General features: G+C 42.5%; 1 protein-coding gene across 5 annotated transcripts in view; it reads left to right on the forward strand.

The window, feature by feature from the left end:
* CHRDL1 (chordin like 1) overlaps window positions 1–24938 on the forward strand; it is a 641585-nt gene that overhangs the window by 122806 nt on the left and 493841 nt on the right. For all 5 annotated transcript variants that reach the window (XM_085608178.1, XM_085608181.1, XM_085608180.1 and 2 more), the window contains one exon: window positions 19672–19784. In XM_085608178.1, coding sequence (XP_085464304.1) covers window positions 19672–19784 — 113 coding nt within the window. The remainder of the gene's footprint in view (window positions 1–19671; window positions 19785–24938) is intronic.

Below are 24938 nucleotides of genomic sequence, written 5' to 3' on the forward strand. Positions count from 1 at the left end.
CCCCCACTTCGACCACTGCCTGGCCCTAACATGCATTAGAAACAACTGTGGGATTTTACCACTGGGTCTCTTAGAGAATGACACCTCAGGTCCATACACGGGGGCTACACACAGCACGTTTCTGGGTTCTCCGCACAACGTGTTTGCTATTTGACGCCAGACTTCTGCAGCTTGTGTTGAGGAAATTAAACATCCCCTTGTGCTTGTATAAAACATAGCTGCCAAATGGCATTGGCACCATGTCGTGTCCATTCGTAGCTTTTATCCAACAACACTTTGCATGCTGGAATGTTTAACCCCTTACTTAGATGGTCACAGCACAACTCCCAGAATGCAAGGCGCTGTTGGCTTAAAATCCAGGCCTGGCTGGCGGTGTCACACGTGACGATAGAGCCATTTGGAGGCAATGGTGAATCTGTAATTTAGCAGACGTGTCTATACTCTTAGTAAATTGTAAATACCGCCAGTGTTGACACACTGAGGTCTGAGACCTCTGTTTGTTATGAAGTAAGGCTCAGTCTGGCGGTTCAGGTCAGTCTTTGTGAGGGAAGCTGCTGGACTTGTTTTTACCTTGATGCAAGAAGAAAGTTGGATTGTTTTACAAAACATGCTTGATTTTTGTATATTGCTGGACTGGTGATTGCTTTATTTTGCACTTTGAAAGTATTTGCACTTTTTATTTTGCTTTGCCAACTACAGTTTGAATAGATTGTCATTAGGTACTTGCTGATATGGTTTGTTTTTATTCTACATGCAGTGTTATTTATGGTGTTGCTTGCATTTGTCTGTAATACGTGTACCTTAAATCTTGTATTTAGCATTGTTTACACTACAGAAAATCAATAGAGACAATAGAATCACTCCTTGGCATTGTTCTGATTGCTGCCTCAGTTAAATAATCTGCTTTTGACAGTATTGATACAAATGGCATAGCTTGCATGTTAAGAGTGTTTCCCACTTTCTCATTGAACTTAGAGAAAGACAATATAGAGGCATTTCATTTAAATGTTGGAGGTTTCAAATCAAAATATGCTAGTTTTCTGGGTGGTAGGGCAAAGTGGTAGATGGTGAGCCATGCCGCCGGGGAAGGGAGGCCCCCTCCATGTGCTTTGCAGGGGGACCCCCTCAAGTTTCGTTACGCCACTGCCTCCCAGCACCCAAACACTGATGGAAGAACAGTAACAAATGCAATGCCCCACACAGAAATTAAACCTAAATCGAAGTTTGTGCCAATTCTACCTGGCGACTCGATAGATACATTCAACGAGACAATTACTGCTAAAATGAATTAAACTACAAAACTGCGGCCAGCAAAAGAAGATACAACATTCACCAACAAAGATACTACCAACTCATTAGCAAACTGCGTAACAACAATGCAATAGTTATCCGTAATTTGGACAAGGGTGGAAACGTTGTAATTTGGCCCATGAAACAATATCAAAAAGAGGCTATGTCCCAACTCAATGACCGGAGTTGTTATAGACTGGGAAACAAACAAACAATCAAGACAGCGCAGACAGAACTATGCACAAAAACTCTAGCTTGGAAGAGTGCTGGCCTCATAAATCAAGATGAAAATAAATTCATGAAAAATGACTATCCCACAACGCCAACTATATATTTTATACCGAAGGTCCACACAAATATCAAAAATCCACCAGTAAGGTCAATAATATCAGCCAGACAAAGTTTATTGGAAAATGCATCTATATATATTGACCATTTCCTACAAAGCCTCGTGAAAAACTTGCCATTTTATGTCCAAGACACCACAGATTTTTTAAAACCGATACACAACTTTTCGTGGCAAGAAGATTATGTACTGTAAACATTGGATTTGGCTAATCTGTATGCCTTAATTAATCACAAAGATGGTTTGAGAGCTGTTGAGTACTTTCTAGGTTCAAGACTGATACAATACTACCAACATAACAAGTTGCTTATCAGTCTGATACAATTCTGTTTAGACAACAACTACTTTTTATTTAACCAACAGGTCTACCAACAAGTGAGAGGGTAGCTATGGGGGCGAGCATTTCCCCAAGCTACGCCTGCCTCCACATGGGGTGGTGGGAGGAAGTCATCTTGAATACCAAATATGCTGAAATTGTGAAAAAACATGTGGTAAAAGGGATCAGGTGTATAGATGATTTATTCATCATTTGGCAAGGCACAATGAATAGTGTTGAGGAATTTGTCATTCAAATTCATGAAAATGATTTAAACTTGCAATTTACCAGCAATGCTAGTAAGGAATCAATCTGTTTTTTAGATGTGGAGGTTTATGTTGCGCAGAAGCAATTACACACGAAATTACACCGAAAAGAAACTGCAGGAAACACAACACTTCACTTTTCTAGCTTTCATCCAAAGCATACCATTTGTAGCATCCCGTATGGAGAGATGCTCAGGATCCGTCGCATCTGCAGCATAGAAAAAGATCTAGTTGAGGCGCAACAGAATAGCAAAATACACTTCTTAGAGAGAGGATATGCAGAGCAAATAGGAGACAAAGCCATACTAAAGACTAGGACACTATCACAAGAGGACCATTTATTCAAACCATCTAACACTAGTGAAAAAACGCGGAGAAAGGAAGAGTCCAATTTGGGGGAAAATAATGATCTGAGACTCATACTAACATACAATAAAGAGAAAGATTGTCTGAGCAAGATCATAAGGGAAAACTGGCATTTGATTTTAAATGATCCACAAATGCGGGATGCAGTGGCCACAAGACCAACAATTACATTTAGAAAGGCACCCTCAACCAGTGACTTCTTAGTCAGCAGCAGTCCTGAAGTCAAAACCGGGTCCAATTGGCTGTCAGGTAGGAAGGGCTTTGTAAGATGCTCTTCATTTAAGGCCTGTAAACATAGCATCAATAAAACAACGGTTCAGACACCTTTTGGGGGTAAGCCTATTAAAATCAACACATTGATAACATGCAAGACAGAGTTTGCCATCTACATGCTGGAGTGCTCTTGTGGACTGCAGTACGTGGGAAGCACAAAACTGCAGGTGCACAAGAGAATTCTCCAGCACTTGCGGGCCATCACCAATGTAGATACAACCTATCCGATGGCCCGTCATTTTAGAGAATCACATGGCAATAATATACAACATCTAAAATATTTTGCCATTGACTCTATTCCTCCGCTAAGACGCGGCAGAGATAGAGAGGCGCTCCTAAGAAAACTACAAACTAAATACATCTCAGAGCTGGACAGCAAAAGTCCTTGTGGGTTAAATACCACAGAGGACTTATATACATGGTTATAAACACAAAGTTAGAGATACCGGCTGGTACTTGAACCATGCATTATGCAGTAATAACCAACTTGTGAACCATATATATCCAAAATAGGGTCAGCCAATACAAAACTGTGACTTCCGCTAATATCTGCCTCATCACTTTCTTTTTTTTATAAAAACTATTTTTTAAAACAATTATGGTTATTTTCCTTTTAATGATTTGCACAATAAGCACTGTCACTTTCAAAACGGCATATATTATGAAGATCTGCCGGTACACAGGGAGCACGTCAGTGTTAATCTTGCACACAAAACAACTGGCACACCAACTAACTAAAAGCAATCAGAGTTTATTTTAAAGCAAAGCAGGATACAAATATTTTTTAATAAGGGTTGCAAAAACGATCAACAGACAGTGGCCAATTCAATATCAGATTGCAGTGATACAGTAGAGGATATTATACCTTTTAGTGTATTTATTGCTATTTTCATTGTAAATATTTTTGTATTTATACAAATTATTTGATTGCGCTAATTTGCACATATGAACCATGAAATGTTAGGGGAACAGTATTAAGCTATCACATACTATGATTATAATTGTATGGAGGTTCCTTTTAACCAATTGTATTTATACATGCGTTTTTTGCACATTATTACCTGCTACTTTAAGAACTGTTGTAAAGTAGACAACTATTTGCTGCTAAACATCATGAAATCGACGTTTAGTGTTGCTATCGACTAAAATGCACGAGCACTTTAAAAATGGGGAAGTGTTGTCAGTACGTCATGTGATCAAGGCCTGCATGGGTCAAAACGCATCATGGCGGCACAGCGCAAGGAGGAAATGAAATAAACAATATTGCACAACAGAAAGAGGAGTCCGTTCCATTTTTCCGATTCCAGGAACATTGAATCACAAAGGTAAAAAGGTTACCTGCAAAATATATATATATATATTCAAGGCAAAAATACGGGTCCTTCTGGGATCAAGCCCATAGTTAGGTGGTGCGCATTTGCCGGTGAACCCGAACCGGACATCAATAATCCAAATGTTTAGAAAAAATTAAGCCCACTCTCGTTCAATGCTCATTCAGAAGCTCTTGTCTTTATTACATGATGAGTTTGTCAAAAGAGACGTGCATAAATAAACAATAAACATAGTGATAGGACTTCTCGGTACATGAAACTCACTTCACTTGGTACCGGCAGCGGCCATTTTGTAACATACCATACTCATTGTGAGAAAGCCGGTATAAACTCTGTTTTGCACATTTTTTAAATGAAGAAAAGGAGAAAGAGAAGTATTCCTTGACCGGCATGTGTAACATAACAGGAATTTTATTGCCAGTTAATAAAGACGCTGTGCTTTCGGACTAGTGCCAATTAACCAATAAACAATAATTATAATAAACGAAATTACAGATATGTGCAATTCATGTTTTTTTGCGGGTTAGTACCCGAATCAATGAACAAAACATATATCTGTTATTCTGTAAACAAAACGTAAGAAGTTCTAGCAGCATTAGATTATGGTCCTCAATTTTCACAGATCGTGTATCCAAAAATGATTTCACAGCTTCTATCCCATCATTATGTGCTATATTGGTGTACAGGCTAGCTATATCCAATACTACCATACAGTCACCATCATACCAGTCCAATTGCTCAACATGTCCCAAGAAGTCCTTAGTGTCTCTAATATAGCTATGCAAAGATTTCACAAAATCAGTTAAAAAATGGTCAATATACACAGATATATGCTCCACTAGACTCCCTTGTGAACTCACAATTGGTTTACCAGGAGGTTGCATGCTATCCTTGTGTACCTTAGGTAGGTGATAAAAACTCGGTGTCACTGGGTTTAAGCACCTCAGGTATAAGTACTCATCGGAAGTCAGCATTCCTTTTTCGTACCATTTCTTTAATATTTCTTTAATATGTTTTTAGTGAACTGGGAGTGAGTTTTGCACCGATATCAGCGTTACTCTTCCGAATGTGCCTTAAGCTATATAATACAGACTAGGCTAAGATGGCGCTCACATTACAATATGAATGTTGGTCCCTCTTCTATGTGGTTACTGTCTGCAAACAGGAAATGTGGTTTGTAAATAAAGTATAAAAAATGGCCGTTTCTGGCGCGCCCTCGTACCATCGAGAAAGGCGACTGCCAAAATGTGTCTGGTGCGTTGAAGAGCATCAATAAAGCTGGAGACTCTCCCCCGTGAGTGCTGTGTCTTTTCTGGAAGTGAGAGAGGATGAGAAGCGGTAATATTGGCAGAGCCACCTTCCGCCATATCAGCACCCGCTCGCGAGTGCATGAGTATGGTGCAGGAGGAGCGACGATATATATATATATATATATTCACTGAAAAAACCATGGGTTTCACACACGTTATAGTTAGGAATTAGCATTTAAAAAACCTTAGAAATTCAGTGAAAAAACCATAGGTTTCACACATGTTATAGTTAGCTGGACATTTTACTCGTAAAAAACCAATGAAATTGCCCCGTTATAGTTAGTTCAGCTAACTATAACTCGCGCGCCCGCAATGCACTGCTGATGACGTCACATATTACATCACTCATGACATGGTCAGTGACATCACTCATGACATCACTGATGACATCTCAAATGACATCACTGATGACATCACTGATGACATCATCCAGTGAATGTGTGTTATTCTGAAAATTAAATATGTTTTATATATGTATATCTCAAGGTCGATGGAAGAATAAATGGGTATATAAGTGTCTAAATGGATGATTTGTTTTTGAAAAATTGATTGTGTAACTGACTGATTAAGTGTATCATAGTGAATACATGGCTTAGTGAGTAATGTTTAAATATGTAAATATCTGTATCAGTCTCTCACTTTGTGTATAAGTGGCTGCATGGGTTGGTGAGTAGCTACATGGGTGTCTATATAGGTTATTAGTTGGTTTTTTGAGTATCAGTCTGAGTGTCTGCATGGTTTGGTGCGGGGTATTACGTAGTGCATAGGTGCATGAATGAGTGACTCACTGTTTGTATGTGTTGAACACAGCATGTGTGCAGGACTGTATGGGTGGATGAGTGTGTGTATGGGTGTGTTAGTGAGTGAATGACTGTCTCAATAGTGTCTTTATGAGTAACTACATATGTTTTAAACTAGTATATGTGACTATTGGTGTATATATGTGAGTATATGTGAGAGTGAGAGATTGAAAGAGTTCCTGTATGAATAAGTATGTGTTTCTATAAGTGATTGTTTAAAAGACTAAGTATGTGTAAGTTTCCGTATAAGTAAGTATGGTGGTGTGTGTATAACTGTATATGCAAGTAAATGTATGTTTGATTCTTTATTAGCATGAGTGACTATGTGTGTGAGTAACTATGGATGAGTGGCATTGCGTAACAGGATGTATAGGTGTATGAGTACATATGATGAGTGAGTACATGTATGAGTGACTGTATAGGACTGTTGGTGAATGAGTGGATGTGTATGTGGATCTTAGAATTACAGAAGAGGTTGTTGTAACTGGTATTGGTATGTCCATTGTTTTGAAAATTTTAGTCTCTATTTTTGAATGTGTGTATCAAAGGTTATATTAAGGTGAGAGGAGGTCTGCCACTCTATCACAAGGATGATGTCATCAGTGATGTCATCAGTGATGTCATTTGAGATGTCATCAGTGATGTCATGAGTGATGTCACTGACCATGTCATGAGTGATGTAATATGTGACGTCATCAGCAGTGCATTGCGGGCGCGCGAGTTATAGTTAGCTGAACTAACTATAACGGGGCAATTTCATTGGTTTTTTACGAGTAAAATGTCCAGCTAACTATAACATGTGTGAAACCTATGGTTTTTTCACTGAATTTCTAAGGTTTTTTAAATGCTAATTCCTAACTATAACGTGTGTGAAACCCATGGTTTTTTCAGTGAATTTGCAAGGTTTTTTAAATGCTAATTTTTTTTTTATTCTTCATTTTTTTCAAACATATTTTTAATTTAATTTTCTTACCTTTTATAAAGACTATGCTTAAATTTTTAAAATCCTTAAATATTTTTTTTTAATATATTTTTTAAAATAAACATGTAAAATTTATTTCCAGTTTTTTTTTTTTTTTTTTTTTTATAGTACGCGTACCGTAAGCTCACGGTAAGCGTACGGTTTACGCAACGTCCGTAATCTATCTACGCTCCTTGCGTATAGTTACGCACTTTGCGTAGCCGCGCGTACTGCGCGTGGGACGCGTGCGCGCTTACGCCACACGCGCACGTTACGCGGAAGTGCCGGGGAGTGACTGTTATGCGCATGCGCGCAAGCGCGTGTCTTTTTTACGCGCATGCGTACTTTTTGCCGTAAGCGTACCGTAAGCGTACGGTAGGTCATGTGATCTTGAAACACAACTTTTGATTGGTTGAAACTACTTTCAGTTCTAGAACTCTCCTACACCACACCCATTCCCCTCATTTCTGCTTGTGATCCCTTGGGAGAAGGAGCTGGTTTGTCTTTGGGATACGATGGCAGAACAGCAGAGCTCTTCTGAGAGTGAGGCTAGCACCAGCAGCACTGTCTTGAGGCAGAGATCGAGGAAACAAAAGCCTTCTTATGTTTGGGATTATTTTACTTTTCCAGAAGGCCAGCAAAAGGTGAATGCACCCTTAGTTACTTGCTGTCTGTGTAAGCGTGTACTTTCTAGAGGTAATCCTGACAGGAAGTATTCCTTTGGGAATCACACCATGAAGAGGCACCTCCAGGATGTACACGGAAGGACACATGGTCATCTTTTTGGAGGTAACTCTTCAGAAAGACGAGCCAGTACATCCACAGCAGCTCAGCCTGGACCATCATCTGCAGGGCTTACTCCTTCTTCTGCAGGTCAGGTGAGCCCTTCATCTGTGGGGGGAGAATCTCCTTTTGCTGGCCCTCTGGAAATGAACCTTCGATTTCGGAAGGTTGATATTCATTGCACATTTTGTAAAGGTCTAATTTGCCATAGGGAGACCAGTGTTTCCCTAGTGAACAACAAAATAGATCAGCACATTTGTAGCTTTGAATGATTTTCCCATGCTTCCTTTCCTCTGTCCCTGCATGAACACAACGGTTCTTTTAAGAGCCAACCTTATCTTTCATCTTTTTTTTACATGTTTTTAAAAACTTTTTTTTTTTTTTTTTTTTTTACCGTACGCGTACGGTAAGCGTACCTTTTTTTTATTTTAAAAAAAAAACACTAAAAATCATTTATCACATTACATTGTCCTTGAGAGACTACAATTATTATTATTATTATTGCCTACACTCCAGCAAGGGCAACCAGCCTTAGTGATGCTGAATGTATTTGCATTACAGACTTAAACCTGAAAACCCCACTGGCTTCTAAATACTGTGCATGACTATACACGGCAAGCACATGGGTGTGTGCTAAGCCTCTGCTTCTTCCCCCAAAAATTCGCTCCCCCTTTCCATCTAATGCAACTGTGAAATCACCAGAGCAAGACGCAATAAATCTCTGCCTATAATTCTTCTATGCACACAGAGTCATGTTTTCACATTAGTCCCAAAACGAAATTTATTTGCCATTTTGAAAGCACACTGACTGCTCTTTTTTTTTCGGGCCAAGTGAAAATCACTTTTTACAATTGGAAATGACTTTTACAGACTGACACATTATGAAACCACTTTTTTTGATTTATTTAAATGCACATGTCCAAGCTGTTTTTTCAGACCACCACCATGTGCATTCTCTGTGACTGCCTACACTCCAGCAAGGGCAACCAGCCTTAGTGATGCTGAATGTATTTGCATTACAGACTTAAACCTTAAAACCCCACTCGCTTCTAAATACTGTGCATGACTATACATGGCAAGCACATGGGTGTGTGCTAAGCCTCTGCTTCTTCCCCCAAAAATTCGCTCCCCCTTTCCATCTAATGCAACTGTGAAATCACCAGAGCAAGACGCAATAAATCTCTGCCTATAATTCTTCTATGCACACAGAGTCATGTTTTCACATTAGTCCCAAAACGAAATTTCTTTGCCAATTTGAAAGCACACTTACTGCTCTTTTTTTTTCGGGCCAAGTGAAAATCTCTTTTTACAATTTGAAATCACTTTTACAGACTGACACATTATGAAACCACTTTTTTTGATTTATTTAAATGCACATGTCCAAGCAGTTTTTTTTTCAGACCACCACCATGTGTATTCTCTGTGACTGCCTACACTCCAGCAAGGGCAACCAGCCTTAGTGATGCTGAATGTATTTGCATTACAGACTTAAACCTGAAAACCCCACTCGCTTCTAAATACTGTGCATGACTATACATGGCAAGCACATGGGTGTGTGCTAAGACTATGCTTCTTCCCCCAAAAATTCACTCCCCCTTTCCATCTAATGCAACTGTGAAATCACCAGAGCAAGACGCATTAAATCTCGGCCTATAATTCCTCTATGCACACAGAGTCATGTTTTCACATTAGTCCCAAAACGAAATTTCTTTGCCATTTTTAAAGCACACTTACTGCTCTTTTTTTTTCGGGCCAAGTGAAAATCACTTTTACAGACTGACACATTATGAAACCTTTTTTTAAAATGTATTTAATTGCACATGTCCAAGCTGTTTTTTTTTCAGACCACCACCATGTGCATTCTCTGTGACTGCCTACACTCCAGCAAGGGCAACCAGCCTTAGTGATGCTGAATGTATTTGCATTACAGACTGAAACCTGAAAACCCCACTCGCTTCTAAATACTGTGCATGACTATACATGGCAAGCACATGGGTGTGTGCTAAGCCTCTGCTTCTTCCCCCAAAAATTCGCTCCCCCTTTCCATCTAATGCAACTGTGAAATCACCAGAGCAAGACGCAATAAATCTCTGCCTATAATTCTTCTATGCACACAGAGTCATGTTTTCACATTAGTCCCAAAACGAAATTTCTTTGCCAATTTGAAAGCACACTTACTGCTCTTTTTTTTTCGGGCCAAGTGAAAATCTCTTTTTACAATTTGAAATCACTTTTACAGACTGACACATTATGAAACCACTATTTTTGATTTATTTAATTGCACATGTCCAAGCTGTTTTTTTTTCAGACCACCACCATGTGTATTCTCTGTGACTGCCTACACTCCAGCAAGGGCAACCAGCCTTAGTGATGCTGAATGTATTTGCATTACAGACTTAAACCTGAAAACCCCACTCGCTTCTAAATACTGTGCATGACTATACATGGCAAGCACATGGGTGTGTGCTAAGACTCTGCTTCTTCCCCCAAAAATTCGCTCCCCCTTTCCATCTAATGCAACTGTGAAATCACCAGAGCAAGACGCAATAAATCTCTGCCTATAATTCTTCTATGCACACAGAGTCATGTTTTCACATTAGTCCCAAAACGAAATTTCTTTGCCAATTTGAAAGCACACTTACTGCTCTTTTTTTTTTCGGGGCAAGTGTAAATCACATTTACAGACTGACACATTATGAAACCACCATGTGTAACTACAACAAAAACAATTCCCATTTCTATTATTCATTTCTTAAGTTACCACATACATACCCTCTCAAACTGTAAACTCACCTTTAAAATTAGTTAGTTGTGAAAGAAATGTGACACTCAAACAGCAGATTATCAGAGCCAGGATCTCTGTTGTGTTCACCTCTCTCCTCTCAGCAGAACCAGATAATGGCAAACTTTCCCTCTATTTTTCCACACATATACATGTAAGTTTCAAATCTCAGTGCTTCCCCCTTTTTTTCAAATGTAATCACACATTTCTATTGGTTGAAAACCAACCCTTTTCCAAAAGTACCCTTCCCCCAACTTGACTTCTGCCTCGTACCCTTCCCCCAACTTGACTTCTGCCTGCTACCATAGCAACAGCTCATGGAACACTGCTGTGTGCAGTTAGGTCAGAAGTTCGACACACAATGTTTCAATTCCACAGAGCAAGAGTGCTTGACTTTTCAAACCTAACAGCAAATCCATAGTACTGTTCTTTGGTTACACATTTTTTTGTACCAATACAAAACATGCTTCTATTAATTTTCACATACAGCCTAGTTTTTATTCTAGAATGGTATGAAACAGCCAATCAGTTCTTTTTGTTTTAAAAAAATATGTATGCCTCCATTTCCAAACTGTCTTTCTTTTCATATTGCCATTCTACTGAAAGACACCTCCTGAGTGCATCCAGTTCTCCTTTGAAGATGTTCACAGTGTGGATTGTAGGGCACAGCTATGTCTTCTGGAGTGAAAAGTTTGCAGAGAAAACAGATATGGTGAGAGACCTTGCTTTGCCAAATGTAGACATTAAATGGATTGGTCAGAGAGGGTTAAAGTGGCACCAATTGATGCCATTGGTGAAATCCTTCATTCAAATCCAACACCCTGACCTCATAATAGTGCACTGTGGTGGCAATGACCTAGGCACTTTGACTGGGGTAGGTCTGGAAATGCTTATGAAGGACACCTTTGCACAACTGTTTTCACTTTTCCCTAAAACTGCCTTTGTGTTTTCCAACATATGCCAAAGGCAAAAATGGAACTGGTCCAATCATTTCTGTCCGCAGATTGACAAAGCAAGAAAGCACGTCAACAAATCTGTTTCTGCTTTCCTCCGTGACTATGGTATGGGTGCCATTTACCACAACAACTTGCGTTATGACATGCAAGACATTTATAGAGGAGATGGTGTGCACTTCAATGATGAAGGGAACAGAGTCTTCCTCTTGAACCTTAGACTCTGCATCGGTACTTACTTGTAGGTACCACTAAAAAAATGACTTCATAAACACAACGGCTCTTTTTAGAGCCCCCTAATATCTATACACTTAAATCTGATTTTCATTTCTTTTTTTATTTTATTTTTTTTACCGTACGCTTACCGTACGCGTACCCCGTGATTTTTTTTAAAATCAATAAATGTTTTTTTTGTACTTTTCTGTCCTTCTTTGACCCCCTTACAAATGTTAGGGGGTCTGTAACTCTCCTCATTGCCCCCTTTTCTTGTTTTCACTCTTTTTTTTTCAGAGTGAAACACAGAAAATGGCGGCCGCCGCTTCCTGGTTTCGGCCGATTCGAATGTTTACTAAGATCTAAGAGCCAATCAGAATCGCGCTTGCGCACTCCACCGTACGCTTACCGTAAGCGTACGGTAAGCGTACCGTAAGCGGGCTCAGATATATATATTGATTTAAAGGCTATTTTCTCAGAATCTACTGAACAGATTTACACCAAACCTACAAAAGGCACTTCCTTGACCTAGGGACTACCTCTCTGCCAAATTTTGAGTAATTCTGTTCAGCCGTTCGGGCTGTAGCTCGTTCTAAAGGTCCTATGGAAAAATGCATGGGAAAAACGCGTTTTGGGACCCCCCTTTTATCTCAGCCCCCGCTTGACGGATCCCCCCGAGACTTTCAGGGTAGGAGCGGAGCGTAGCGCCCCACCTATTTTGAGAAATTCGCGAGAATTCATCGACCGGCGCCAAAGTTATTCAAAATAGAATGTTGAGGTTTTCCTATGGAAACGTGGTCCTAACTATAACTACCTACTGGCGACCGCCAGTAGGTATATATATATATATATATATATATATATATATATATATATATATATATATATATATATACACACATATATATATATACACACATATATATGTATGTATACATATCTATATCTATATACATATATATATATTTATGTATATATATGTATATATAAATATATATATAGAGAGCGCTAGGTGGCGCCAACCAAGATGGCCGCACTGAGGTGAGGCTCCTGGATGCTTGACCCCTTGCATCCGCCCTACATCCGCCAGAGCCGTCCTAGGTCCGACTTAATGCCCGCCGAGTGCTGAGGACCCGCTGCCCTACCTCCGGTGAAGATTTCAGCCGCTTACGAGTCGTTGGAGCCGAGATATGCGGCCCGTGAGCTGCGCCGGTGACCGGGACGCACTCGGCCGGTTCCTCGGCCAGCAGTGCACTTTATGAGCGCCCGCGGCGCACCACGAGGGGCGGAGTGTGACCGGAGCTGGTGCCGGACCTCAAGTAAGCTGGGGGGGGGCTGTGGATGGTGCGCACCCCCGGAGCTACTGCAGGGTGGAGGCCCACGACGGGTGACGGCGCGGCCCTGTCCGGCGGGCGGATCGGCCCGAGCTGAGCTGTGCTGTGCTGTGTGGGCCCGACTGCAGGACCGGGTCTGGTTCTGCTGGCTCTGACTCCCGCTTCCCCCCTCTGCTGCCAGCCCTGGGCCACTACCGTTTGAGGGGGATGGCTCCTCCCGGCCCCCCATCTACCTGTCCTGGATGCCCGCGTGGGGGACTCAGACCCCTACCATAGTCCCTACGCGCAGAGCTGTGAAGTCTCCTTGGCGCCTGCGACGCCGGTGTGTGGGGAAAGCTGTGCCGGACCTTCTGCCTATCACATCTTGTCTCTCTTGCCCGGCGCTGCACCTGGACTGGCGGCCGCGGAGTCCCCTGCGGAGTGGGCCGAGCCTGTGACCTGGAGCGAGGGACGGTGCTTCAGCGGCCCGTGGGCTGTGCATTGCAGGGTGATCTTCACGGGTGTGGACTGCGGCGTGAGGCCTGCGGCGCGGTGAGGGCGGCTCAGCCCGGATCTGGCTGGAGGGGGTGCGTGCCGGACGGACTTGGGGCACTCCCTCGCTGGGGTCGGGAGGCTCCTTTCCCTTTCCTTATCCTTGACGTCTCCGTCCTTGGCCCGGAGCGGGGAGCTGTTTCGCTTGGCGGGCAGGAGCCGCCTGCCGGTTCACTGCGCAGGCCTTCGTGCCCGGCGCGTGCTCCCTGGGCCCACCATGGGCAAAGAAAGAAGTCCCAGACCACCGGCAGCGTCCCACCAGACGAAGATTGACCAGTTCGCGAGCTCGGACCCGCCGGGTGCGGGCGGAGGGGAGGCGCCGGCCCCGAACAAGGACTTGGCCACCATCCTCCAGGCCATTGACGCCTCCCGCACATCCTTGGAGGGGATGGTTGGGGAAGTGAAGGTGGATGTTGCGCTTTTGCGGCAAGACCTCCGCAACGCCACGGCCCGCATTACGGAAACGGAATCCCGGATCTCCACGGCGGAGGACGACATTCGCCAGCTGCAGGACCAGGTCCGGGAGCTCACAACCCACTCCAAAGAGCTGCACCGACGGGCTGAGGATGCCGAAAACCGCGCCCGCCGCAACAACCTCCGCCTGGTGGGCTTTCAGGAGGGGGTCGAGTCTGGCCGAGCCGACGACTTCCTAGAAGCCTGGTTTAAGTCTTGGATGCCGGCGGCCCATCTGTCAACTTGGTTCGTGGTGGAGAGGGCGCACCGGTCGCTCGCGGCCAAACCTCCTGTGGGAGCCCCCCCCGTGCCCCTTTATTCTTAGGATCCTCAACTTCAGGGACAGAGACGCTATCCTGCGGGAGGCGCGGGTGAGCGGCCCTTTGACTTTCAACAACCACACCATTATGATCTTCCCGGACTACACCCGGGAGGTCCAGGAACAACGCCGCTCCTACACGAAGGTAAAGCAGAAGCTGCGCTCCCTGGGCCTCCAATACCAGCTCCAATTCCCGGCCCACCTGCGCATGATTTTCCAGGGCAAGACACTGTTCTTCGACACTCCCAGGGCAGCTTGGACTTGGATCACCGAGGAGAGACCTCTGCGTCAGCCCGGAGGGGTGTCGCCCTCTACTGTGCCCCGGGGCCACGACGCAGCTGGGCCCCAACGACCGCGGCGCAGGAAGCGCACGCACTCCCGGCAGCGACGGGGCGCGGCGGTGGCCCAGACCCGGTCTGCGAGCATCTCTGGCAGGACAGTGAGAGACTCCTCTGCCTCGTCTGGAACATCCTCTCAGGCGGCTGGGGGGTCCCGGCGCCGTCTGTCACCTCGGCCGGGCGGGTCTCTCACCCCCCTCAACGTGCAGATTGACCTGTCAGACCTCTCCCGCAGCCCTGCTATATGACTTAATATTTGTTTCCCGCATCTACAGGGGGAGGCGACGACCTTGCCCGACGGCGGGGGTGGGGGGCTCTACAGTCTCTCACGTTTTTCCGTAGTAACCTAGGACGAATCACTGGAATCCGTGCTTCAGGAGGGGTCCACCACGCTCTTTACACCCGAGCGCCCACGCTTGGGGTTCTGTAATTGTTGGTTCAGTTAGGGCGACAGATGCTTCCGTTCTTGAAGTGTAGGGTGGGGGGTTGGGGTTGGGTACGCGTTGGTTGTTCCTCCTTGGGGGAATGTTTTGTTTGGTTTGGGTTTGTTCTCCACTGAGCCTCTTATGCAGCACCACACATCGCATGTCACCACACTATCCTATGCAGCCGCTCACACGCGCTCCGCCGCCGCTCGCTTCCCTGCGCTGTCCGCTGGCCTCCCCTAGAGTGGGTGCCGTAGCCCCGACGTCCCCTGGCCGCTTCCCTCCCGGCGCGCTCCGTTCCCGTCGCTACCATGGATGACATAGCTCCCAAGGCCCAGATGTGCATTTTGTCCTGGAACGTGAACGGCCTACTGGACCGGCTCAAGCGCACCGCCGTCCTTAAATACGCCCAGCGCGCGGAGGCAGATGTGCTCATGATTCAGGAAACCCACCTGCTTGGCGAGAAATGTCCCTTTCTGGCGTATGATCGGGTGTGGCACTCCGGGTTCGCGGGGGGTCGCAGTCCTGCTGCGCCGCTCCCTCCCTTTTGTGTTTACCCGGGTGATCCACGACCCCCTTGGCATGGGGATTGCCGTTTGCGGCACGCTTGAGGGTCGGCCGCTCAGTCTCATATCACGAGGTCGACTGGCAGGATGCCCGTATGGCCCCCTGGCTGGTGACGGCCTCCGCCAAGCTGAGGCTTATTCAAATTTATTACCTTCACACTGCCTATCTCACACCGGCTCGTCTGCACCGTGCGGGCCTCTCCGTTGACGCAGCTTGCCCCCGCTGCGGCTTTGCTCCGGCTGACTTCATCCACATGGTGTGGTCTTGTCCGGACTTGGGGGGATACTGGAGTGGCATAGAAGCTGACCTCATGGAGGTTTTGGGGTGGGTAGTGCCACATAACCCTAGACACAGCCTACTGGGTATCACTGACGGCCTAGACGGCACGCGCGCAGAGAAGCTATTTCTTATGACGGCGCTAATGGTGGCGAAACGAGACATTGCAGCAGCCTGGAAGTGCCCACAGCCGCCTAGCTTGGCCAAATGGAGTACTGGAGTGGACTGGTGTGCGGCATAGGAACGGACCCTCTACCAGGCGAGGGGCTGTCTTAAGAAGTACCGTAGGGTCTGGGGGAAATGGTTGGGCAATGTATTGTGAACATGCTGTTCGGGGGGGAGAGTTTCGGGGGGGGGGCGGTGGGGAGGTGGAGTGGTCCTGTGCTGTGCGGTTGTAAGCTGGTGGTTCGACAGGCTCAATGTTTTTCTGTTGTATCACTTAAAACAATAAAAACTTGTTTATCAAAAAAAAAAATATATATATATATATTGGTCCAGAGAAGTGCCTTTTTCTGATTTGGTGTACATTTGGTGCCATATATATATGCCATGTGATGTTGGTTGTGTGGTCACATGATACTGGATGTGTGGCTATATGATACTGGAAGTGGGTGTATGACATTAGAGGTGTTGTTCAGCGATGTTAGGTGTATAGATTTTTGATGATGTGTGTGTGTGTGTGTGAAACTAATAGAGGTTGGTTGACATATAATGCACATATGTTGCCTTATGATGGTCTGCTATGTATGCATATGATTGAGGGTATGTGGCTATATGATGGTGGGAATGTGGGTGTAGTATTTCGATGGTTGATATGATCTCAGACCTAGAAGAGTTGTGAGATGCTCACAGCTCTCCCAGAGTTTAGTTCAGTTGTGATACAAGCATTTGAAGTGATGTGAGCTTTTCAAAATCTCTCAGGCAACAGAGCAGTGGGGCAGTCAGTAGCTGCCCATTCTCTTATTTTTTTAATCCCCTTCACTCTTGGGCAAGCCATGGTGAGCAACAAAAATGCACCTTTCACCAGTGAGTAAGATGGGGGAGTTTGCATAAAACGCCCTGTCCTTCGGCAATTCAGGGATAGGGCAAGTAAGCACAGTGGCCCTTAGGCAAGGCCATGGTGTATAGTCTTAGCACTAACTCAGGGAGTAAAAAATCTATGCACGTAAAAATTGCTCTTCAAGCTTTGAACAAATTATTGAGAAAAACCAGAGGGTATGGTCACGTACTAACCATTCTTGGCTCACATATAAGACCAAGGAGGAAAAATATTAACCCGAACACACTTTAGCAATAGAGGTGTATGTGCAGTTCCCCTGGCCCTCATCAGCCCTGGTGGATGGTGTAAAGGTCATATTTTATTTAGCTCTGTCTTTGCCCAGTCAGACAGCCTGAATCGAGATCAGGATAAGTGGGTGGGCAGCTGCTTTTACCATTTTTGCCTTTTTTCCTCTCCTTCTCCTTGTTAGTGGACATAGACAAGGAAGGCAAGTGAGTATGTGCCTTGCTTGGTCAGCTACATAGTCTTTCAATAATTGGTGTTTGTAAATTTTTCCTCATTTACATCCTAATATTGCAAGCTTAAAACAAAAGATATTGTACTTCCATGCATGGTTTGTGCTCATGTTTATTGTTTATATCTAGGGAACAGCTGCATAGAAATTTCACAAACCCATGAAAAGGCACCGAATGGTGAAAAAGAAAGGTTACTGTCTGTCAGAAGTGATTTTATTAAGTTGGGAGCAGGGTACCAGTACAAACTCAATAAAACCACCCTTTGGTTAGGTCAGAACACAGTTCTGAGAGAATCTCTGTTCAACCCCTGATAATTACGGCACAAACATCAAGCAATCCCATGGAAGTGTGTGCAGACTAAAGTAGTGCCAACAATTTTAGAGTAAAGAACACAACCATAACACTCTGAAACATAGAGAAAAATGTAACAAGCAAAAGGAAACCTAGAGCTTTGAAATAGGTTATGGGAATCCAGAGATGTTCATATTTAAAGTTGCAGGGCAATAGATGGCAAGAAAAAGTAAAGCAGCAATCATGTCACTTTTTAATAGTCCCCTATATTTTACCAAAGTGAATTTCCACAGTCTGTCCGGAGATTTCAGCATGGTAAAGTATAGGGAAAATGAAAAAAGTTTGTTAAGGTTGAAAAAAAGTATTTAGCATATGTTTGTGATATATATTAATGTCAATTATTCATGCTATATATTTATTTTAAATTTAGAACTAAATACAAAATGCAACAGCACTATTAACTTAATTTTCAATTAGATCTTTAATTAATATAAACATAAATTACATTATCAGAAGTTTAAATTAAAAAAAAAAAATAAACAAATCTTTTTTATTGTGCATTAATACTTATTGAATGTGATGTATAGAATTAAATCAAAGCCATTCAATAAAGTGTATTGTTACATTCAATTTTAAAAAGGCAATTAAAATATTTTATAATTAAATTAAAATATGTACTATTTTTATAATTTATTTGAAACATTGAATCAAATTCATTTATATTTTTAACTGTTTTAAATAATTTATTTTAATTTACCAATATTACCTATGGGTTTTATTTTAAGTTCGTATCTACATTATTTTCTGTGCTAGGGTGCTGCACTACCATGGGCTGGCTATTTGTGGTGCTAGACTTTCTATTGTTTTTCAGCAGTAACTTATGCTAGTAAGTTAGGCTTCATCCACTTTTTCAGGGGGTGAAGACATGTACGTTATACATTTTGGGTAACTTTACACTCAGATTTTGTAAATAACCAAAAGCAGTAAAGCAACTCAGAAGTGTGTAAATTATGCATGTACATTTACTCACAAGTGTATGTAACCTTTGGGAATAGCCCTGATGTGTTTGACTTGTGAATGCTGTTTTTACACAAGCCTGATGCAAGTTTGTGAAAGGAGGCCATTCAAATGGAAATTCCTTTGCATAGAGGTGCCATTGGTAATTACAGGCATGGCTGGATAGGTAATGAATTCATATTGTACATTGAGATTGGCTGCGAAATGATAAATTTTGTAATGAACAAGCAGAGGCTTATACATCACTGCAGGCCCCAAAGGTAAAACTAAGAGAGTTCCGTTATGTCATAGTTGATAGGTATTGATAAACACGCTCCAACCTCTGATCGGGACCTAACTATGTCATAAATAAGAGATATTGATTTGTCCACAACATTAGAAATATATTTTTAACAGGATGTATAATAAAGATGTTTTATTGAGACAATGTTAACTCACTATGAAAGTATGTTTTGTTTACTGATGCAATACATACCTATTTAACATTATTTTCCAGGTCAATTTCTACCTATATATTTCTCTTTCCTTTTTCTGTCCTACGGTGGTGAATTTAGCTGTGTCAAAAACTCAATAAAAAGATTATGGAATTAAATTCTATTAATATTATTCCAACAGATTCAGAGACATACTGCGTCTTTCAAGACAAGCGGTATCGCAGTGGAGAAAGATGGCATCCCTACCTGGAACCCTATGGACTGGTTTACTGTATCAATTGCCTCTGTTCTGAGGTACAGTGCATGCTTTTTGACAACTGAAATCATGTTATATTTTATTATGAAAACATTTCGATATTTTGTTAAGGAACTATGCAGCTGCATTGAGATTCTTCAGAAATGTGTTACTGTCTTGTTTTGCACCCAAGCTGGATTAGTGTAGTAGCCTTTAAGTGGGAATCAAGAAATTGATTTTAGGCCAACTTCAATTAAAAAAAACCCTCAAATTTTGACGTTTGAGCCCTTAAATGCAATGCCAATATCTTCTCCAAGTAATTATCCTTAAAATATATTTGTTCTTTCATATTACCCTTTAAATCTTGCTCTGGTGAGGTATTCTTGTGTTGATATCTATCAGACTATAACTTTAGAAGAAGAATTGGTGAAGGAGAGCCAATTTACAGCGATTTTAATCTGGTAAAATTTATCTCTAATTTTTTTATTTCCATGCTGGCTGTAATGTTGTCATTGCCCAGTTAGAAATGACTATTCCCTTTAATGATGCCTTGAAGTCTTCCCAGTTAGTAGGACGAGGCATGTCTGATTTTCTTCTAAGAAGGTTTTATTAATCTTAACAGATTGGCATCTATATTTTTGGGACACAGTAATGTCTAGTGATGTGCGAAACTTGCATAATTTCCAGTAACGTAATTACCTGAAATTACCTCAAAATGATGCAACGTTATGCATAATTATGCAAAATGTATGTTGCACTCAAAATATTTCCTGAATGGTACATTTGGGAAATTTTTTAATTCGAAAATGTAATGCGAGTTGATATCTGCTTACTTCCTATCAAAACTCTGCATTCAAAAATTATCCGAATGGTACATCTTGCACTAAAATTCCTCCAAAAAATTATTCGAAGTGGTGTTTTTTTTGGTAACTTTGTGTAAATTGTTTTACACAAAATTACCAAATTTAAGCCAATTATACTGCCATAATTAACATTTCTCCCAGGCCTACACGACACACACCCCCAAGTGAACTGTATGTACCAACTGTAATCTTGCTGCAATGTCATTTCTTTGTATTCCAATTGTTGAAAACCTGAATAAACAAATTTTAGGGGAGGAGGTAACATTTCTCACAGGCCTATTAATGTCCCTGTTCAACCTGCACTTGCTGCATAAGAATATGACGTCTACCAGCCAGAGTGAAACATTAACAAGAGCAGGATCAGATAAGCAATTGCTGGATACCAAGAAATAGCCTTTTCTCAATATTAGATAGCATATGATTGCAAATAGGGGATCACCTAAAGTATAGAGTAGGACAGGATCAAGAGAATTATTAAACAAAATTGCAGTTTTGTTCATCCTTCCTGCCTCTTCAGAGGTAACAACTATAAAAGACCATAGAATGGACATAGGTGGTGTTTCCCTGTCTGAAGCAAGCACTTCCGGTAAAGGATTGACATCACATTTCATCCGTTTAAAACTCTGATCAATTTTTTGTCATTATGCTGGGTGTTAGAAGCACTTTGCATTCTGTTTAGCAACTTTAATGAGTGAGCCACGGTACAATCTTAGAGTCCTCTATATGAACCCCTCCTGTAAACCCTTTCTCAGGTAGAAATCTTAATGATTCACTCCTCCAAAACCCGCTCATTCCTTTGCAGCTAAACTAGGCAGAGAGAAGTCAAGGGAAGGATAACAGGGGGAAAAGGACACGAGCAAAGTAGCACCAACATATAGCCTCAACATACAACAGAAATAACAAGGGAGATTTGAGGACATAAAGCCAAAGATTACCACTCCGGAAACCTCCCTTCTCATCCAGTGAAGAGAAACTGGTTCCAAACTACCTCAACCCTGTCTACGTATGAAGACACTAAGCTCAGACATGTGTGGTATAAACTTTTTCTCAAGGTAAGACCAGTAAAGGCAGAAGAGGGCTCATTATATCCTATTCACATATCAAGATCAAACAGCGCATACAGATAAACCAAGGATTTAATCTGAGGTTTCAGAGCTTGGAAATCTCCCCTAATATTAGGTGTGTCTTTCAGAAGTCCTGATGAATGAGGATTTTAGCCCCAAAGGCCTGAGAACGGGACTGTGGTGGGTAACCTTCCTCATCACCACAAAATGAGTCCGATTCAGAAAGCAGCACCTGAAACCTCATGGCAGGTCTAAATGATGCAAGTGCTATTGGTTATGGGTTCTTCTAATGGGTTCTGATTAGGAGAATGTGCATGCCGATTTGAAGAAATAGGTGGATCACAAGGCGAATTGTCAAATGGGAGGTGTGAGAAAGATTAATATTAGTTGGAGTGGATGGTACTCCACCACAAGTAATAAAGTAAATATTCTTGTTATGTCAAGTAAAGATTTCTGTAATTTAAACCTGAGTTCCAGCTCTGGTAAGTATGGCACAGAGGTTAATTTAAGAAAATATGTAAAGAATTTAGAAGTTCCAAACCAGTTTAAAAGTTGAAAGGAAGTACAATCACGGAAAAGGTAAGTACTCCTGTTTATTACGTCCCATCAAGGCAGCTCCCAGGCATCAACTGCCGAAGCAACACATTCCATGTTCCACGCAGGGAACAGTGCCACGAGAGAATTCTACGAGGGAGTACGTGATAAAGATCCCGATAAAGATCCCAACAAAAGTATAAAACAAAACACAATAAAAGTCCCAGTCCAATTTATAAAAATAGAAAATAATGTAATGAATAAAGTGATACTAAAACAACAAAAATCAAATAAAGACAACCTGGGATATGAATTTTTAAGTTTAAAAAAAGTGTTAAGTGCCAACCATGGTCATCTGGTTGCGCTTGTCTGGGACCTTAGCGCGATTTAAGGCTGACCCCAATGGAACATGCATCAGATCCAGAAATGAGGGTAAAAAAAACCAGATTATTTGTTGTCCATTTTACGAGTTAGAACATCAGATCACAACTGCACTGTAGAAATATATCACAGTATATATAGTGTTAATACCAATATCGCGGGGCAGTATATTCCATCTCCAGTATTACCGCCTCTTGCGGAAGCTCAGCACCTCTGGATGGGTAATAATATGCTACCGTCACATTGTTTTAAGTTGTAAAACTTAGAATGTGCCTTAGTGTCTCCGTACAACTTTGGCCAGGATTTGCCTGAATGAAATGTGGGTGGTGGAAAAAAGATGTAATCCCAATTCGAAAACAAGCTGCTGTTTGTGCCCAGATGGAGATTACTGGCCCATTTGTAATGAGATCCTTAATGTTGCACCTGAACATCAGTGCCAGGACACCCTTGCAAGTGATAGTGCTCTTTATAAACACAAATATACATAATATCGGTAAGTTGTACATTCTGCCTTAGTCTCTGAAATGGAAGTAAAAAATCCTCAGCAGGGCAGCAGGCTGTGGCCGAGAAGGGCTCCACAAGGCCAGATATCAGCTGGACGAAATCCTGGTGAAGACGTTGACTTTTGGCAGGAAAACTCTGAGCGAGAGAAATTCAAAATTCACGCCCAAGCAAGGTCCCTTGCTGGTCATACGTTTTTACGACTTTGCCCAGTTAAGATTTCTGTTTGGACTTAGTCACTTTTTTGGAACTTGAATTTATCCAGTGGGGCAAGGATGCAGGCTGTAACCGAACAGGGCTCCACAAGGCTGTATACCTTCTCACCGAAGTCCCACTGAAACTGACTTACTGCTGAGGAAAAGCTTTAAGAAGGAGCAACCTGAATCTTTTGCCTACATATGTACTTACCTTAACTATATTTACCTTGCATGGTAAAGGCATGTGTAATAAAGAAATATATGTGACAAAGGCATTGTGTGGCTATGATCAAGGTCGGATTGGGTAAGAAAATAGGCCCGGGCACCAAAATAAAAGCGACCCCCCCCATTAGCATATTCCATAGTTAAAAAAGTGGCCCACATTTGCAAATAGGGCAGTTTTGAACTAGCAAATACATGCTGTAGAGGTGTTTTACACAGCACGGGGCTCTGACGATTTGGGCTTGCTATAGGCAATGACCAACACTCTGGCATTTCCTGTTTGCCCGATTGGCCAGTCCGACCCTGGTAAAGACCACTTGGTAAAAGATGTTTCCCTCTAAATGGCCATCTAGATCCAAAATGGCCCTACACATTCTGATTTAAAAAATATGTATTTTAATAAAATCCTTTTGACGTTGCTTGTATCCCTTTTCCCTAGTGTGTTGTTTGCCTTTTGTAATGCTTATCTTTTAATCTTACTTGGTTTGGACGTTTTGTTCTTTATATCTTAGCTGTATTGCTTTGTGACCCGTTGTTATATATGGGTACTATAAGCACATTCTCAGATGAAAGCTTTGCTGCTTGCACCGCGCGGTGCCTGCCACCTTGTCCTTGCCACCTTGTCCTTGACAATGTAGGGGGGTACCACAGGCCCCCACAGGCGGAAACCGTATGCCTTTCCATGGCGGCAACGCCGCCATGGAAAGGCTCATCTCCGCACTCATCATGATATGGATGGCGGTATCTTGCAGACACCGCCACCATGTCATGACCTTTTTCCGCCTGGTCGACGAGTCGACCGGCGGAATAGCGGCGGACGGTCTTTCTGTCCGCCGCGGACCCCCCACCCATACTAATATGGCAGGGGGTCATTCAGGCAAGGATGGCAGGCAGATCGCCCCCGCCGGTGATCCACCCGCCATCCTAATGGACCCCTTAATTTTGATGTTTAGTTCTGTAATATATACCTTTTCAATTAATAGATTTTACCTTTGGAAATAGAATTTCTGTAATCCGTTATGTTTAGTTTTGATTTACTATTTGAATTCCAAACTATAAAATGTGCGTTTTGATTATATGCTAAGAGCCAGTAAGCCATTGATTTTAAGATGTGATAAATAACTCTGACCAGGGCCAAACACTAGGAGCGATTAAAAAATAGTGCCAACACATGCCACGTTCACTGAAGTTTTATTGCAGGGAATTTTTGGTCGTAATCATTTTTTTTTATTTTAATGAACAGTGGGAGAGATTGTTTATTTTTTTTAAGGTTTCGAATGATATTTTACTGCTTCATATGTGAGGGGATCCTCACAGAGAGAAATGCAGCGGGTTGTGTGAGAACGTGGTCTGTGTGCTACTCCCACCTGAAGACCATGTGTATGTGGCTATATTAAATAATGTCACAAGCTTTTCTTCAATCGGAGGGTCTAGCTGCACTCTCAGTAACG

This window comes from Triturus cristatus, chromosome 5_2 (assembly GCF_964204655.1).
Source record: "Triturus cristatus chromosome 5_2, aTriCri1.1, whole genome shotgun sequence".
NCBI lineage: Eukaryota > Metazoa > Chordata > Amphibia > Caudata > Salamandridae > Triturus > Triturus cristatus.